At 47.1% G+C, this 16904-nt stretch overlaps 9 protein-coding genes across 9 annotated transcripts; 6 read left to right on the forward strand and 3 right to left on the reverse strand.

Moving 5' to 3' along the window:
* Positions 1-33: 33 nt before the first annotated feature.
* Positions 34-1683, forward strand: TERG_11603 (uncharacterized protein; the record flags this gene model as incomplete). Its single annotated transcript, XM_047750692.1, has 1 exon — positions 34-1683. One exon carries the CDS (start codon positions 34-36, stop codon positions 1681-1683), a length of 1650 nt encoding a protein of 549 aa, XP_047605180.1.
* A 506-nt stretch (positions 1684-2189) lies between these two features.
* TERG_00628 (uncharacterized protein) lies at positions 2190-3723 on the forward strand (the record flags this gene model as incomplete). The annotated part of the gene is made up of 2 exons (XM_003238589.1): positions 2190-2454; positions 2519-3723. The coding sequence occupies 2 exons, from the start codon at positions 2190-2192 to the stop codon at positions 3721-3723; spliced, it is 1470 nt and encodes a 489-aa protein (XP_003238637.1).
* Positions 3724-4114: 391 nt separating this feature from the next.
* On the reverse strand, positions 4115-6319 carry TERG_00629 (uncharacterized protein; the record flags this gene model as incomplete). The annotated part of the gene is made up of 2 exons (XM_003238590.2): positions 4115-4682; positions 4737-6319. The coding sequence occupies 2 exons, from the start codon at positions 6317-6319 to the stop codon at positions 4115-4117; spliced, it is 2151 nt and encodes a 716-aa protein (XP_003238638.2).
* A 583-nt stretch (positions 6320-6902) lies between these two features.
* On the forward strand, positions 6903-8678 carry TERG_11604 (uncharacterized protein; the record flags this gene model as incomplete). The annotated part of the gene is made up of 1 exon (XM_047750693.1): positions 6903-8678. One exon carries the CDS (start codon positions 6903-6905, stop codon positions 8676-8678), a length of 1776 nt encoding a protein of 591 aa, XP_047605181.1.
* Positions 8679-8811: 133 nt separating this feature from the next.
* TERG_11605 (TORC2 complex subunit TSC11) lies at positions 8812-10801 on the forward strand (the record flags this gene model as incomplete). Its single annotated transcript, XM_003238591.2, has 2 exons — positions 8812-10536; positions 10592-10801. 2 exons carry the CDS (start codon positions 8812-8814, stop codon positions 10799-10801), a joined length of 1935 nt encoding a protein of 644 aa, XP_003238639.2.
* A 1171-nt stretch (positions 10802-11972) lies between these two features.
* Positions 11973-13105, forward strand: TERG_00631 (urate oxidase; the record flags this gene model as incomplete). The annotated part of the gene is made up of 3 exons (XM_003238592.2): positions 11973-12194; positions 12268-12914; positions 12975-13105. Exons 1-3 carry the CDS (start codon positions 12055-12057, stop codon positions 13103-13105), a joined length of 918 nt encoding a protein of 305 aa, XP_003238640.1. The 5' UTR covers positions 11973-12054.
* A 283-nt stretch (positions 13106-13388) lies between these two features.
* Positions 13389-14061, reverse strand: TERG_00632 (mitochondrial 54S ribosomal protein YmL23; the record flags this gene model as incomplete). The annotated part of the gene is made up of 3 exons (XM_003238593.1): positions 13389-13519; positions 13602-13962; positions 14041-14061. 3 exons carry the CDS (start codon positions 14059-14061, stop codon positions 13389-13391), a joined length of 513 nt encoding a protein of 170 aa, XP_003238641.1.
* A 372-nt stretch (positions 14062-14433) lies between these two features.
* TERG_00633 (40S ribosomal protein S16) lies at positions 14434-15204 on the forward strand (the record flags this gene model as incomplete). The annotated part of the gene is made up of 4 exons (XM_003238594.1): positions 14434-14479; positions 14565-14587; positions 14657-14728; positions 14914-15204. 4 exons carry the CDS (start codon positions 14434-14436, stop codon positions 15202-15204), a joined length of 432 nt encoding a protein of 143 aa, XP_003238642.1.
* A 295-nt stretch (positions 15205-15499) lies between these two features.
* Positions 15500-16879, reverse strand: TERG_00634 (uncharacterized protein; the record flags this gene model as incomplete). The annotated part of the gene is made up of 1 exon (XM_003238595.1): positions 15500-16879. The coding sequence occupies one exon, from the start codon at positions 16877-16879 to the stop codon at positions 15500-15502; it is 1380 nt and encodes a 459-aa protein (XP_003238643.1).
* Between the last annotated feature and the right edge of the window lie 25 nt (positions 16880-16904).

Raw genomic sequence — 16904 nt, forward strand, 5'->3', positions numbered from 1 at the left:
GGTACTTCTCAGTTTGGTACTCTCTATACAAATATGTGCTCTGACCTGAAAGCACGTATGCGCCAAAACAAACGGAGGACTCTACCAAATTCCAAGGAGATGGTGGTAAATTACAACCGACGAACACCGCCAGAAACCATATCCGAGCACAATGATGCAATGAGGGTTGAATGGACTGAAATACCCAGCAATCCTAATCTTGCTCCTCCCTATGTGGTTGGGGAGGCCGCATTGAGGATCCCGGATCTCTCTATACCCCGATATAAGCTTTACTGGCCATTACGGAATGGTTGGTGTAACGAAAAGGACTACAGTAGCATAAACCTGCTGTTTTTGGACATTGCCCGGATATTGGAAGATGCGATGAAAACCCAACTAAACCTGTCACAAACAAAAGACTGGGGTCAATATTCTTGTGTCTTTGTGATACCTGACCTTTACGAAAAGCTGTACGTCACTCAAATACTGGATACCCTTATGCGTGAGCTCGGTTTTGGGCGTGTGTGTTTCGTTCAGGAGAGTTTGGCCGGTACATTCGGTGCTGGGTACACTGCAGCTTGCGTTGTCGATGTTGGTGCGCAAAAGTCGTCGATATGCTGCGTAGAAGAAGGGATGTGTGTTGAAAACTCCCGCGTCAACCTGAAATTCGGCGGATCAGATGTTACGGAAACGTTTATAAAGATGATGCTCTACGACCACTTCCCCTACGAGGAGATCAATCTGAACCGGCGATATGACTTTTTATTGGCGGAGGAACTCAAAAAGAATGTCGCAACCCTTAATGAAACGAATGTTTCTGTGCAGGTGTTCGACTTCCATCTTCGCGTGTCCGGCCAGGACACAAGAAAGTACACATTCAAAGCGTACGATGAGATTATTCTGGCTCCCATGGGCATTTTCCAGCCAGAAATCTTCGATAATTCACAAAAGATGATCGGACGGAGAAAATTTATTAACCGTTCTTTTGATCTATACGACAGACTGCCAAACGACCCTACTTCAACTGCTCAGGCTGAAGTTATAGCCTCTATTTCGCCTCCACCGGCGACAACCAACAATGGAACAAGCAATGAAGGAGCCTTACAGACTAATGGAACAGATCCTCAAGCTACACCTAGCCGCACACAAGCTCATAATGTCTTAGGCCGCGTGCAGGATCTTGACGGGACTCCACGATCTTCCGCAGCTGGATCGCCTACCCCGGACTCCGCAGCAAATCAAAACCCTCAAGGTGGCACCTCGACACCTATCAGGCCTCAAGGCGGTGGTGGGCCTAACGCTCTGCCAACCTCCCAAAACATACCCGTGGTTGAAATGCGGGATGATGTTCTGCCAGTATGGCCTCTTGAAGATGCTGTATTTACCTCTATTTCACACGCAGCTCGTGGTGACCCTCGCAAGTTTAACGACTTCATTGGTGGCATCTTGGTGATCGGGGGCGGCAGTCTTGTTTCCGGCTTCCATGCTTTCCTTGAGGAGCGGATGCAGCTCAAGCATCCCGACCTTGCAAGTCATATCATGGTTGGTACACCACCTCGAGAACTCGACCCACAAGTGGTTGTATGGAAAGGCGCCAGTGTCTTCGGCAAACTGGACGCATCAAATGAGAGCTGGATTGGTCGGCTAGAATATGACCGACTTGGGAGCAGGGTAATGACTTATAAATGTATGTGGCAATGGTAATCCCGGGGTTCTTTTATTGATGCTAGGAAATTATTGTAGAACTTAGATGGTTTATTTGGAATCAATCCTATTAAATTGGTCAATTTAACCAGTCCATCTCTATTGTTTCCTATGACCGCCCCCCAGTTTTTGTTATTAGGTACCCGGATTATGTAATATAGGACACCGGTACCTAGTTTATCCGAAGGCGGTGACTGGCAGAATACCAGCTCCTGCCCGTTCACCGCGACAAAATGCGATGGAAGACGAATAAAGACGACGAGGAGCTTGCCTTTCTTCCTTCAACACACATTTGAACCGATTAGCACGGCTCCTTGAAGACGCAAATTGTAGGTTTTGCAACGAACACTTTTCGACTACACTGCGCTACTGACATCTTCGAAGTTAAAGGTACCAGTCCGTGAACACCAAGTTAACCCTGGCGCAAACCGCATAGGACTAATTTTTCTATTAGAGAGAAAGGACCTATCTTATCATAACACTGCTACATACTCGGGATAGGAAAGATGTCGAAATCAAAGGATAGCGGCCCGTCAGGCAGCTACCATCAAGAGTACATTGCGTCTCTGCGATATCGCAATGATCTCCCTCCGCCTGAGATGCCCCCCAAGTTCCTGGATATCCCTCATGAAGGACTGGATCGTTTCCTAACTGCGGGTTTTGCATCCAATATGGTGCGCCGGGAAGAGCCGAACATTGATGTTGATGCCGAGGGTGGAATGCCAATTGATTTGATTGGCATACCAGGCCTGCATTTGGGAGACGAGAGTGGTATGTTACATCGTTTCCCAACTATGTCACTTCCACGGCTAATTTATATCTCTTTGATACACAGCTATCATGGCTCCTGAAAATCCACCACCAATAGATCCAGCTGACTTGCCCCTTCTCATGACATTGGACCAGCTGAGGAACCCGGCGCCAAAGAATGTGAATGTCAGTTTCCTAAGACGAACGCAGTATATCGCATCTAGTGGAATGGCCCGTGGCATCGATTCAAAAGGATCTGTCTTCATTGGAGGTCCTCGCAAAGGAGTAAAACCGAAGCCAACCCGCGATGATCCTACATACGTTAAGAAGTACATTCAAAAGGGCTTTGATATTGCTTACCCGAAAAGCAAGCACACTGGTCCAGATACCGCAAGCCAGATTCAGGGTCTAACACCAACTAAAGCGGAGCTCGATGCGTGGGCAAATCCAGTTCATCCAGATAATCCAAAACTTAAACCTGTTGGATTTTACCCTGTCATTCCAGATGTGGATGGATTTCCTGATTCCGGTGGATTCTTACAATTCAAGTTTGACAAAACTCCTGTTCCACCAGTCAACGGACAACGTGATGACCGCATGGACATGTCTATACTTATCCCATCATCACCAGAACCAAGGGTCTTGCAACAACATACTTCCAAAACACAACTCCACAAGGCAAACCCAGCCCTCTATCCTGATCCTGGCCCAATCCCTTACGACTATGATCTATACCTCCCACAGAAGCAAAGCTCTACAAAACAAATCCGACGAAGTCTCAATATGACCAACCCCGACCGAGACAGTCCATCAAACTATGCCCATGAAAGCTCATCTGGAGATAAATACCATCACTATGATAGGCTACGAACATATGCAACAAACACTCAAGTTTTGAACACGGAGCATAAGTACAAAGACATTTCCATAGTATTGTTTGATCCAGCCGAGATACCAGAAGGTGAACGTGAGATGTTCCGATTAAACCAAAAAGCCGCATATTATTACCCGATCATCTCAAAAACACGCATAAAGCCAGAACGTTCTCAGAAGATTGCCCGGGCTGGCCTGGCGCCAACCCGAGCTACTGCGAAGGAAGATCAGGTTGATCAGATACAAGTTAAGCTACGTGATCCCATCCCAGAAGAGTCGCACAAACGAGCAGGGCACCGGGCTCAGATTGATTCTAAATACACGAACCCGTTTTCTATCGAGGAACTGGAGAAGGGCCAAAACGAGACTGATGCGCCTGGTGACGAGGAAATGGCTGATAATGACAACGACGACTAAAAAATAAGCACTATAGCCCCAAAATCATACAATCATTTATCATTGATCGTGGCGTTATATAGGCGTTTTCATAGAAGGCACTGAACTAGAACCTTCTTAATCTCTTTTGCTGTTCGCTCGATTTATTTCATCAAACTTTTTACATTGTCTGATCTAATTGTGTAAATGCCTATAGTCAATTAACAGTAAAGGAAGATTGCTGTATTAAGCTCTTCAAGCTATTAGCCACAGGATAGTAGAATAAAATATTATCTTCTTTCAATCCAATGTATGCTATTGATACTGTATGCTTAAATTAATAGAAACACTTTTTTTCGTCATAGTAAAAATGTCAACCAAAACCATATATTTTATTCATCATCGTCATATATAACCTCAAATGCTTTTAAAATTATTCATCAGGTTCGACTGCGTTTGCAATGTCCGAGTTTTCAGGGCCGCTCGCGCTGCTTCCATTATTTGCATTGCTCTGTTCTGTAGCATGGTTGGAATCGTCATTGTTTTCGTCAGGGTTTGATGCGGTACGGTCTCCAGGGGTAGTAGGCCTTGTAGCTCGTTGATTCTGGTGAATCGCCTCAATAAAATGGCGTAAAATCCTCGCCACGCAAATGATCAAGAAACCTCCAAGGAGAAAATTTACGGAAAAATATTGTGATATTCTGAAGCCAGAGTATACGAAACCGGGAGCATCCTCTATGTTCCGACGTGATGAAGAGCCTGATGAATATGTGAATGAGACATCAAATTGGAAAATGGAAAATGAAATACGAAAGGCTGATGGAAGTGCAGTGGCAGTGGCGATGGTAGTGGTAGTAATGTTGGTATTTTCCCCAGATGTTGAGAAGCCAAAGATGGCCAATATCGCAGAGATGAGAGTCGGTAGGAACCATATGCAAAACATGAACATGAATGGAAGAAAAGCCGATATAGGAAAGCCACTTCTGGTACCACTTCGTAATCTTTATATTGTTAATATATCATCATAAAATGACTGTGATACTGCATGAACTTACACTGTCTTGTCTCTTTCTATCTGTCGTACCCAATCGGCACATATTTTTAGCCTGCCACGAACTGTTGTTACCGAGAGCAGGTTGTATTTCTCACTTGAGGCTATTGGAAGCACGGTTCCAAACCAGTAAGGGAATATAGCTGGGTCCGTTGGTGGTTCACCATATCCAGAAAGAAGCCGTTCATTAAGCCAGGACGAACTACTAGAACGGGATTTTGTCACAAACCTATTACAGATTTGAAACAGCTCCTGCGTAGACAGAAAATTCAAACATTTTGGATGTTGGCCTTCTTTAGGGGCTGATAGTTCTTCCGCTTCGATCATCTCCTCGAATGGGATTCGGATATCGTCTATGCGCTTTACGCATCCAATTTTGCATCCATCATAGTCTCTAGAAGACAGAACACGGAATCTGTACAGGCCAGTAGCACGTATCAGAATCCTGCCTCCAGGTAGTGATTCCAGCCGATCAATTTCAAGTAACGTTCCATATTGAGCATGCACACGAGGTTCAGATTGACCGGCTAGCTCACCAGTTTGGTTGAGCATCACTGAGCCAAATCGACGGGTCCCGTTCTCAACAACTCGTAGGATCATTCGCCGGTAACGAGGTTCAAAAACATGCAGATAGGTGGGCATAGATGGAAAAGAAACCGTGCATATAAATAGAGGTAATTCGTCGATTTTGGATGTATCCAGCTGTTCATTTGGCACGCCTCTTAGTTGAGATAACTTTCGCTCCGGGAATATGAAATAACTAAAAGCGTTCAATGTCCCGTTTCCGGGATCGTCTGGTAGTATCATCGGTAAGTTTCTCCGGCATACGGGGCAGAGATTCGAGATATCTAACATCCGAGCCACGCATGATCTGCAAAATGTGTGACCACAGACAGTTGTGTATGGGTCAGTCATTAAAGAGTAACACACTTGACAGTCGAGCTCCTTTACCACCGCCGATCTTATTGCCCTTAGAATTTCCGTATCGAGATCCGTCAAGTTTTCCTGGTCTTGATCATTGAATGTGCACTTTACAGTAGAAGCAACTGGAATATGTCCCTTCGCCATGAGGTTGTATGTTCCAACTAGGCAGCTGCCTTTAATCCAGAATTCTTGACTTGATTCCTCATGGCTGGTCTGTTGGTTAGATATATGAACCTTAATAGGAATATCATGACCCGGATCCCTGTTAGAGGAGTAAGCGGTTGCGTAATTTTCAACTATCTCTACAACCTTGCCGAGGGTGATGTCTCGGTTGCAGTCTGCCAAACAATGCTCAGGTATAAAATCTAAGTCAGATTTCCGAGATTTAGTGCACGCCGAAGGACAGAAAAATCCCTGGCTACGATCCTCAGTTCCAGGGTATGTGATATTGGTTCTAGGGTGTGTCTGTGGTATGCATGGCAGGCAAATTGTGCATCCACATGGCAGCCCTACGGGTACCTTGAGTGGCTTGGAGCAGCTACTACACTGTATCAGCTGGATTAAACCAGTACATATTGTGGTTATGTCCTCCGCTTCCACTTCTTCAACTAAGGCAGCACCGGAGTCACTCATTGAGGCTTCAATGAGGGTAGAGATAACCATAGCCTAGCAGTATATTGGTTTCTTTCGGAACTCCACCGTTTATTGCAGAGTCATCAAGAATGGATTAATTTGGAGAATACTTGTATTTAGCGGTCTTCAAAAGCATCCTCATGACAGAAAGTGGGAAATAACACCCTCATCTTCCAGAGGAATGAGAATTCTTTGAGGGCAGCCACCAACCGGAACTGTGATATCAAAATGACGATGATGCCCAAACACGCTACCAAACGTTGGATTTATATTAAAAGTTCCAGTCACATGACCTTCATCACAGTATAAATGCATTTGCTAGCGGAAAATCCTTACATAATCATCAACTTAGCTCAGTCGCCCTGCTAAACTGGTCACTCCTTCTGGGCTGTGGGGGAAACTTGTGTATCGAAAGGCAAAACGCCATGGTTGATCATGACGATTGATCAATCTCGCTCCCAGATCAACCCAGAAACAGCGACACAGGCGACTCTCCGATGGCCTTTGGTACCAATTAGCTAAAGTCGCATCATACCCCCCATACACAACCGATGCATGAAACGCACTCTCCACTCGAACAGTGAACCCCCCGGGGGCTGCTAGATGGAGACCCATGGCGACATTCCACGACCGAGCAACCTCTGCGACTCCTACGCAATATCGTGTTTTTGGCGATAACAAGCGGTCGTCATCTAGTGCTGATGATGAGTCTGCTGACGGGAGCTGGCACGATGCCGTCTCTGCTACCACGTCGCGACACCCAGGAGGCCTCTCTTCGTCAGGTACCCAGGCTTCACTCAGCGCGAAAAGTGCCTCGTTAGCCCCGTCCAATATCACGCAAGGGAGCTTTAGCTCAGACCTCAGGCATTCAGGTATATCGAGGAATGCGACCCCACGCCCTCCAGAGTCGATTAGCCATGTCCGGGGAAATGGTGCTGGTGAGATTGAAACTGCTACTACGGAACAACGGCAGGCCATTATCCGTGAGCAGATCGAGAAAGAAATAAAGATAAAGACTGGAACGGAAAATATGCTGGAAGCCTTACTGTCGAAGAATATGAAGCAGACAAAGGAGCAGCGCTTAAGGGTGGAGTCGGAGCTCAGTTCTTCGCATCGGAAAATAGCACAGCTTCAGAATGAGCTCGAGGAGGAATTGATGCGGGCCCATATGACGCCGATAGAAGCCCCAGAGGCTAGGAGACTGTCAACATTTTTCAATGCAGGTCCAGGTCGGTCTCCATCGAGAGCAACTACGCATACAACCGGAGAAAGCTTTGAAGCAGAGGATAGCGAGTCAGAGTCACCAACAGTTGTACTTTCTGAGACGCTGCAAGAACTAGAAGCTGAGGGCATGTCATCAGATTATTATGTTGATCGAGCAAACAACCTAGTGGATTTGTTCAAACGATACCCTACTCTGAAATATGACCTGGAATGGTCGGTGTTTGGCCTGAGGGTTCAAGTCATGCTATTGAGTGAGAGTCGTGACGTTGTAGCGGCCGGTTACAGGTTAACACGGCACGCAATTGCAGACAGGAAATCTATCCAGGTGATCAGGGCTCTGCATACGGATGAACTAGTAATGCTCTCTCTTGTCAAGGAATCTAAAGCCAGCATGGAGCGAGAACAGGCCCTTAAATTCGTTCGGGCCTTTCTAGATGTTAAAGATGGTGTTCGAGAGCTCTCACGCTCAGTGGTACGAACACTCGTATCGATTGCAGAGCACCGAGATGACCGTCTGCGTAATATCTGCATAATGACAATTGCTGAACTCCTCGTCAAAGATCCAGCTCTGTTATTCTCTGCTGGCGGTATTGGCACCCTAAATGATGTTCTGGGTGAAGGGACATTTGGCGCATCCGAGAGTTTGGCAGCTGGCTTTGTTCATGTCTTGGATGCCCCGAAAAGCAGGAAATACCTTCGAGCAGGATGTGAATTGAACTCGGTCTTCGCGAACTTCACCGAGACGGTTCCTGATAGTGATCGTCATCTGAAATTGAGGTTTTCCGCGAAGGCTATATCCGCCATGCTAAAAACCTGGCCCGGTATACTAACACTGGCCCAAAACCCTGAGAGACCCCTACAGTCATTACTTCTTTCTTTACAGTTCCCAGACCCCCAGTCTAGAGATCTCATTCTAGAACTACTATTCGACGCTCTCCGCATCAAACCACCGTCATGGTCATCATCATTTCTGGCTGGAAGGCGGCTCACGACATATGGCCGAGTAGCCAACATGAAGTCAGAACAAGACAAAAAGCAATCCCGCACCGTCTATGAGGATGAGGATAATCCATTTGACCTAACAGCGCACTTCTCCGGACTCATACTAGCGTTATTGGTGGAGGCAGGATTGATCAATGTTTGTCTTTTGCAACCACGTGTATAGAAAAAGCGCTAACCAGAATGACTAGGTGCTATCTGATTTGATTGACGACGAGTCCGATCTTTCTCTTAAACGGAAAACAACTTTACTCCTTGTAGAGGTTCTAAGACGTGCTCAGCGCAGCTTACCCTCATCTATGTGTTCCAATCTTCATCTTCTCCCCAGCCTTCTCCCATCGTCGTCACCAATAAAGGCAAGGTCGGACAACCAACATCTTTCAACATCGACTATATACCAAATGGAGAGCATTAGTCGGACAATGACGAGGTCTGATGATATATCAGATGTAAGCGGTCGGTATTCTGTCAGTACCGAGATCCCAAACTCCTTGCTTCCGGGGGAACAGAGCAAATCCAAACTCAGTTCCACTATGGATGAAACACAGTTCCGTACCGCAATTCTGGATACCAACGTCCTCAGTTCCGTGAACTTTATGAAGTGGAAATGGGACCTTATCCTAAACATTATTGAAGGGCCACTAACAAACCCAAAACGTTTGGATGAAGCCATCAAAGGCTCCAAGTTCATAAAGCGACTGGTTGGTTTCTATAGGCCCTTTAAGTATCGGTTTTCAATGGTTCGCAACACGAAGCCTAATCGACGGTACATCCGAACCGGCTGTGCCTTGATGCGTTGTCTTGTGCAAAGCCCGGAGGGATCAAAATACCTAGCACAGAATAAGCTTCTGCGCCAGATAGCAGAGTGCTTGGCCCAAGTTGACCGTATGAGCGGGCTGACTTCTTTGTCGCCATTGTTTTCCCGAGAACAGATGGCTGATACTCTAAGTGGTGGATACTTTGCGCTATTGGGAACTCTGAGCAGTGAACCCAGCGGCATACAGATGATGGAAAGATGGCATATGCTCAACATGTTTTATCACATAGTTGAATTAGCGGATCGGAATGACCTCATCCAAACCCTTCTTGGAAACATGGACTTCACACATGAAAGCCATTTAAGAGTAATACTTTCAAAGGCCCTCACCACAGGATCAAAGGATATCCGTATTTTCTCCACAAAGCTGCTACGAAAATACGTCATTGGCAAAGTGCTGCAAGGATCGCCTGTTGAATGGGTAATTGAACTTCTGGTGACCCAGCTATATGACCCGGATGTCACTGTCTGCCAGGTTGCCGTCAAGATACTGGAAGAAGCATGCAACCAGAGAGATTATCTAGAGTATGTCGTCAAATGCCGCCCGTCTTTAGATCATTTAGGCGAAATCGGCGCCCCATTGCTACTCCGTTTCCTATCTACATCGGTCGGGTACCACTACCTTGACGGCCTCGACTACATCACCCAGGAGATGGATGACTGGTTTCTAGGAAGAAACGATGCATACGTTGGGCTAGTAGAAGCCTCACTGTCACGCGCGTACATTGACCAACCACGTCGAAACAGCTTAGCGCTAAACGATATAGTTGAGATGCAAGATATTGGCCTTGTGCCACCGCATTTTTACCGAGAACTTGCACGTACAACAGAAGGATGCAAGCTACTGGAGCAGTCTGGCCATTTCTATGAATTTGCTTCAACAGTACGAGACTTTCAACTGGACGAAGAAGATGCAGAGGTCTTACTAAAGGTTAAGGGGGCGCTATGGGCTATCGGGAATGTAGGCTCGATGGAGCTCAGTGCACCGTTTTTAGAAGAGACGGATATTGTGGAAAGGATAGTGGAAATAGCGGAAACTGCAGCCGTCATGACCATGCGTGGCACCGCGTTCTTTGTTTTGGGACTAGTATCCAGGAGTCAGCACGGCCTTGAAATGTTAATTGAGGCAGGGTGGGATGCGGCCGTTGACCAAAGAGGGCGTTCATTAGGATCATGCATGCCATTGAACCTAAGCAAGCTATATTCGGTGGGTTATATTCAGCAACAAAACTTTTTGATAATCAGCTACTAACGTGTTCTAGGTTAAATTCGAGCCATACCATGTTTGTACCGAGGAAGACAAGGCAGCGAGAAACAGATACAAAGTTGCTTCCAAGGACTCTGATCCGCTCAAGCAAAAGATACTCGGCCTTATCATTGATATGGGGAATACTGTTCTTGCTAAAAAAGCGGCGGCAGATCTACAAGTGTATGTTTACCCATCCATGCAGCTTGCTCTGGCAGGGTACTAATATGTTCCACTATGGCAGCCTTAAAACGAATCGTCCTGAATGCTTTCGGCGTATCGATCTTTTTGAAAAGACCCTTGTTATCCTAGAGAGCCATCACTTCCGGTTATCCGCGCGACGTTTCGCGCTAGAGTTGTTTGACAAGAGCGTGGTTAGGCGAATCATCTTTGGGGATGAGTCCGTCTCCGATTCTGAAATGTCAGAGTAGAGCATTGCATCTTTCTTTCCTCTGTCATTTCTCTTCGTTTGTCTCTTATTTCTTCCATGGTCTAAAGTATCCCCAGCGTGAAGATCTACTGGTGTTTTTGGTGCTATCTGTGATTCATGCATGTCCTCTTTTCGCACAGGAGCAGGCTTCGGGATTTCAATGCAGTTGATACAATATAGTGTAGGATGTCCTGGAATAAACACTTCTCGTTTCCCTTACCTTGCTCTCAGAGGAGCTTCCTTGCCCTTGTTCGCCCTATGTTGTCTATAGATAGCCAGTAACTCCTCTTACTATCACCAACATGCAACGAAGGCGCTCTCCTTTCATCCCCAACTCTTGGTATCAAACTCGACGCCACAAGATACGCTAAGGTCTGGGGCCAACAACCGGCGCCGACGCCTCCGCGGCGATCGCCAGGTGAGCGGCCATCGGAGCTGGCCGACAACTAGCTGGCAGAGCTCTTGCATGCTTAGAATCCCTGCGACAGCTCGAAATCAGGCCAGTTTTCCGGGCTGTTGATGGAGCAGTGCATGGCTCCCTTTGCTAAAGTGTCTGATAGCAGGCAAATAGTTAGTTAGATAGCTATGTAACTATCAAGGGACCTCATAATTATTTTGTACAAGTAGTTAACAGTTCAGCTCACTGATTAACTAGTAACTAGTCCCCTCCTAGCCACCGGCTTGACCAGGGGCGTTGCTGAGGCCGAAAGCTCAACGCTCAGCGGAGAACGGAGCTTGGAGCAGGGCTGCCCCGTTACCAGCGGAACCAGCCGCCATCATTGCCTTGTGCAGAAGCCTGTGCTGGGTTTCAACCTCAGGCCTGCGAAGCTGCGGGCCTAAGTCTTAGCTAGTTATAGGCCAATGCCGCCAATCGTCCTGTGCATGGCTCATGTATAAATATGGGGGATCTCCCGTACCTCGGGGGTCTATGTCTGTAGCCAACTAGAAATATATCCAGTTGATATTACTCCCTCTCCCCTGAAGCCCCAGCTATATTCGCCCATCGTCGCTCAGCCCCAGAATTAGTTATACACGGACGTTATTGAAAGATGGCGTCCAGGTTAGCCGCAGCTCGCTATGGCAAGGAGAATGTTCGTGTGTACAAGGTACACCGGGACGAGGCTGCAGGGACTCAGACGGTGGTCGAGATGACCGTCCGTTGCCTGCTCGAGGGCGATATCGATGTCTCGTATGTATCTCGCAAGCTACCAAGTTAAGCGGAGAATTAAGTACGGTGGACCTGACCGCGGCATAACTACCAGGTACACCAAGGCAGACAACAGCGTCGTGGTAGCGACGGACTCGATAAAGAATACCATCTATATCCTGGCAAAACAGAATCCGGTGACTCCGCCGGAGCTCTTTGCTTCAATCGTGGGAGACCATTTCACGCAGAAGTACAGCCATATCCGTGTAGCGCATGTCAATGTAGTGGCACAGCGGTGGTCCCGGATGAGCATCAAGGGCAAACCACATCCGCATTCCTTCCTCAAAGACGCCTCGGAGGTCCGGTCTACAGACGTCACCGTTACCAAGGGCAAGGGGATCGATATCAAGACGTCTTTGTCTGGCCTCTCCGTCTTGAAGAGCACCAATTCGCAGTTCCATGGCTTCGTGAGGGACGAGTTCACTACTCTACCCGAAACCTGGGACCGAATCCTTAGCACAGATGTCGATTCGGCATGGACATGGTCAACATTCTCAAACCTGGAGCAAGTGCAGGGTACGGCGGCCAAGTTTGACTCTACCTGGGAAGCCTCGCGCGGCATCATACTGGATATCTTCAGCAGTGACAACAGTGCGAGTGTCCAGAATACCATGTATAAGATGGGAGAGCAGATACTGGCTGCCCAGCCGCTCCTAGAGACGGCCGAGCTCAGCCTGCCCAACAAGCATTACTTCCAGCTTGGTAAGATAGACCTTTTGGACATTTGCCGGTATAGAAGATTTGCTGACTAGCTTAATACAGATCTGGGTTGGCATAAGGGCCTGAAGAACACTGGCAAAGACGCTGAAGTTTACCTGCCGGGCTCTGGCGCCAGTGGCCTTATCAAGTGCACCGTTGGACGAGAGGGTGTCAAAGAGAAGTCAAAGCTGTAAAATTTTATCCTTTGGAGTACATGCACGTACAATATATATCCAGTAGCTGACAGATTCCTGGACGTCTCTCTCAGATAGATTGTGAGCACTATCTTGGTAATAAATCCATGGTGATATCAATCCGTATACTTATGGTACATAAAGTCTCATCAAAAATATCTCCTTGATCCCTGACAAAGGGGAAGGATAGTAGTATAGTAATACAAGAAAAAGGCCCAACAAATGACTCCGTGCGTATGCGCTCTACAAGGGGAAAGAGAAAAGAAGAGGATATCAAACGTGGCTAATGTGAGAGAGCTTCGGTTTTCGCATTCTGTAGTGCCTCACGCACTTCAGGAATGTCTGTAATAGACGTATTTTGTCCGTTGAGTTTGACAATATTCTCTTTATACGGATGCTCAAATCCTTCGAAAGCTATTTCAACGATTAAGTTAGCAGCGTTCGTATATAATCAACACCAAAAGCAGCCAATGTGCAAGTAGAGAACGGTACCGACCTTTCAATCGAGCCATTCTCTTCTCTCGTAGTCTATTTTTTGGCAGCATTCCTTTGACAGCCTTTCTCAGAACCTCGGCGCCTCCCCATTTCTCGATCATCTGGTCCATAGACATCGACTTCAAACTTCCCGGTCTGGTGTTGTGTGTATAGTACAGCTTTTGGGCTCTCTTCTTTCCCGTAGTACGAAGATTGCGGCATCCGAGAGCAACGACATAATCACCACAGTCTGTAGATGGATCGTAGATCGGTTTATGTTTCCCCATCAGGAACATCGCGATGGACGAGGCCACTCGGCCCAGACTTCGGGGGTCAGATCCGATATCGATGGCATGCCATGTTCGAGAATACGCCAGACGCGTCTTCAAAGTAACCAGTTAGCCTGATATAAACAGCCATTGCAGCTTCAATTGACCCGAGTTCGAGATCGTAAGACGTACTTTTCCAATCGTTTGAGACATGGCTAACAGCACACTTTGCGGCCTGGTAAAAAGCAGATTTCTTCACTTCCGACGGATAACAGCCAGCCGAGCAGCGCTATTCAGGCCAGCAAATATCCTTTGTTATCACTCCTCGTCGCCGATTGTGTCGCTGTTCCTCATCAACCTGCACCGTCGCTGACTTCTTCTCCCCCAGCGAAGCTTCTGCTTCAACCAAAAAAGTTCTTATATCACGTGACTCTACCCTAAATCCCCACTAAGCGAACTCCCACACCTTGAAACTTTCAATATCGACAATTTTCAACTCACAGCGATCGCGACGGTGAACGAGCAGACAACTTTTCGCTTTTTTCCACCGTATCCCGCACGTCGAACGCTGCCATCACATTCATCATGGCCAGTACTCCCAGCGTGCAATGCTTCGGCAAGAAGAAGACGGGTATGTACATTTTTTTCGAAGCCAGTCTATTGAAGGAAAAAATACCCAAGAGATGTGAATGCTAATAATTCTTCGCACAATATAGCTACCGCTGTCGCCCACTGCAAGGTACGAATTAGACGTTGACGGACGATACTGAAAGACGGTTTCCGGACATATCGCTAATTTTTCAAACAGCAAGGCAAGGGCCTCATCAAGGTCAACGGCCAGCCGCTCGCGCTCGTTAAGCCAGAGCTCCTCAAGTTCAAGGTACGGAAACCTCTACATATGGGACTTCTGCGAAATGGAGATAGATAGGAAGATCACCTTGGATCAAAATAAATATAGAGGAAGGAAAATTCAAAATACCAATCGGAGATGGAATTCGCATTGAAGATACCAAGAAGTGTGCGGCGGCAATTGAATATCGGATTTTCTAACTCGCTCCAACACAGGTCTACGAACCTATTCTCATCGTCGGCCTTGACAAATTCGCCGGTGTCGATATCCGTGTCCGCGTCACCGGTGGTGGTCACACTTCCCAGATCTATGCTATCAGACAAGCCATTGCCAAGTCGATAGTCGCCTACTACCAGAAATTCGTTGACGAACACTCCAAGAACCAGCTCAAGCAAGCCCTTGTTCAGTACGACCGAACCCTCCTCGTTGCCGATAACAGACGTTGCGAGCCAAAGGTTTTCGGTGGTCCCGGTGCCCGTGCCAGATACCAGAAATCTTACCGTTAAACGACATGGAAATGGACGGGTTTATGGGGGCGGGGTGTTTTGTTGGGCGCAGTATTTGTGGGATTTTTTTATCTGCTTGTATCTGCCCCATAATGGTTGATGTTAAAAATGTGCTCCAGCATACGGGAAATGCCTGGGACATAGAATAAATAGGCCAGATTATTGCCCTAAATTATTAAATCCTACTTTTTCACTTGTTCAAGGATATCCAACTTGCATACCAGAGGATATGCGAGAGTCATGGAAAATTCGGGTTGACTGATAAGTATTGGGCTCTTTGCATCATTTTGTGAAGCTACATGCGTTGGTCCAACATAATCATATCCTCGACATCCTCGACATCCTCAGCTTCAGGCTCTCCAGCTTCTTCGAGGTCAACAATTACCGGAGCATAATCACCCGTTTCATCCTCTTCTTCAGCACCGTTGACCTCCAGTTCGACTTGCTCTCCGTCTTCCAATTCGACCATACCCCTTCGCACCGTTGACTCCTTTGCCAGCTCCCACCCGTATTCTTCGTTTGCCCATTTCTCCAGATTGATAAACTCTGCCTTCACTGCCGATATATCAGCAGTCAAATCATCGTATATTATCCTCCTAAACTTCATCAATATCTTTTTCACAATGGTATTGCCATCGTCTCCATCCATCTCCAACAGACCTCCCTCGACATCGTCATTATGCGCTAGCTGTAGCTTCAGGAGACGCAGGACCTCTATAAAGAAGCTTTGTCTTTCCTCGACGGCCTTTTGACATGTGAATATCAACTGTATTAATCTCATCCATTGCTCTTGGCAGGAGAAATTTATCAATGTCAGTGCAGTGAGAAATGTAATCTGCAGTTCACCTAGAATCTGCAACTCTCCCTCGCTCAGGCTGTCCTCACTAATAATTCTTCCTGTGGCTCTGCTATTGTATGTAGCCCATTCGCATATATTTCCCAGTGCCCATGAGCGATCCCGAGCTGCTTCTGTTCGTTCAGGTCCCACAGCCCCAGGTGGCCAAGTATTCTTCAAATCGACCGGCAAGAATCGTAGCTCCTTTTCGTCTTCTACCAAATTACCGCGCATTTGGGTATCCGCTTGCCTAGCAAGGCCAGGTATCTTGTCACTATCTCTCGCAGCCGAGCTTCCAGAAGAAATTGTCCACCTAGATCTCTCTTCAGAATCCAGCTCCGCGCGACCCAGTATTCGCTCTAAAACTGACGGAGTTATGTAGCCTGAAAGGCTATTCCATTCGCAATGTGCAAGTGTGGTATCAGTGGTTTCTTCTTGGTTGTCCTTGTTCGTTCGAGACTTATATGACAGTAGCCCACCAGCAGCCCATATTTGACTGAGGTTAGCCCGCTGCTGCATTGCAAGTTGCCTCCCTTCATCTTTACTTTCGTCTACCAAAGCCAGTAACTCTGTGGACTTGTCCCAATGCCTCAGCCGAACATCGATACCTGAACCAGTCTGTTCACCCTCATTGGGATCTGGGACTGTAAACCATTCTCCGCTTCGCAATGAAAAACTGTCAGTTGTGCCTGTGTAAAGTATGTGTACTCCAGGCGGGAGTTCTTTTATGCCATGGAAGTTTGGAGCTGAGGTGAAAGCCAAGAGGTCGACTCCCACCAGCGTTTTGGCGGGGAGGTTATCGATCAGTATCGTAGGCGAGGGATGAAGAGACTCGGACATGAGATGCAGGTACACAATGCGACCT

The sequence above is a fragment of the Trichophyton rubrum genome, assembly GCF_000151425.1.
Source record: "Trichophyton rubrum CBS 118892 genomic scaffold supercont2.1, whole genome shotgun sequence".
NCBI lineage: Eukaryota > Fungi > Ascomycota > Eurotiomycetes > Onygenales > Arthrodermataceae > Trichophyton > Trichophyton rubrum.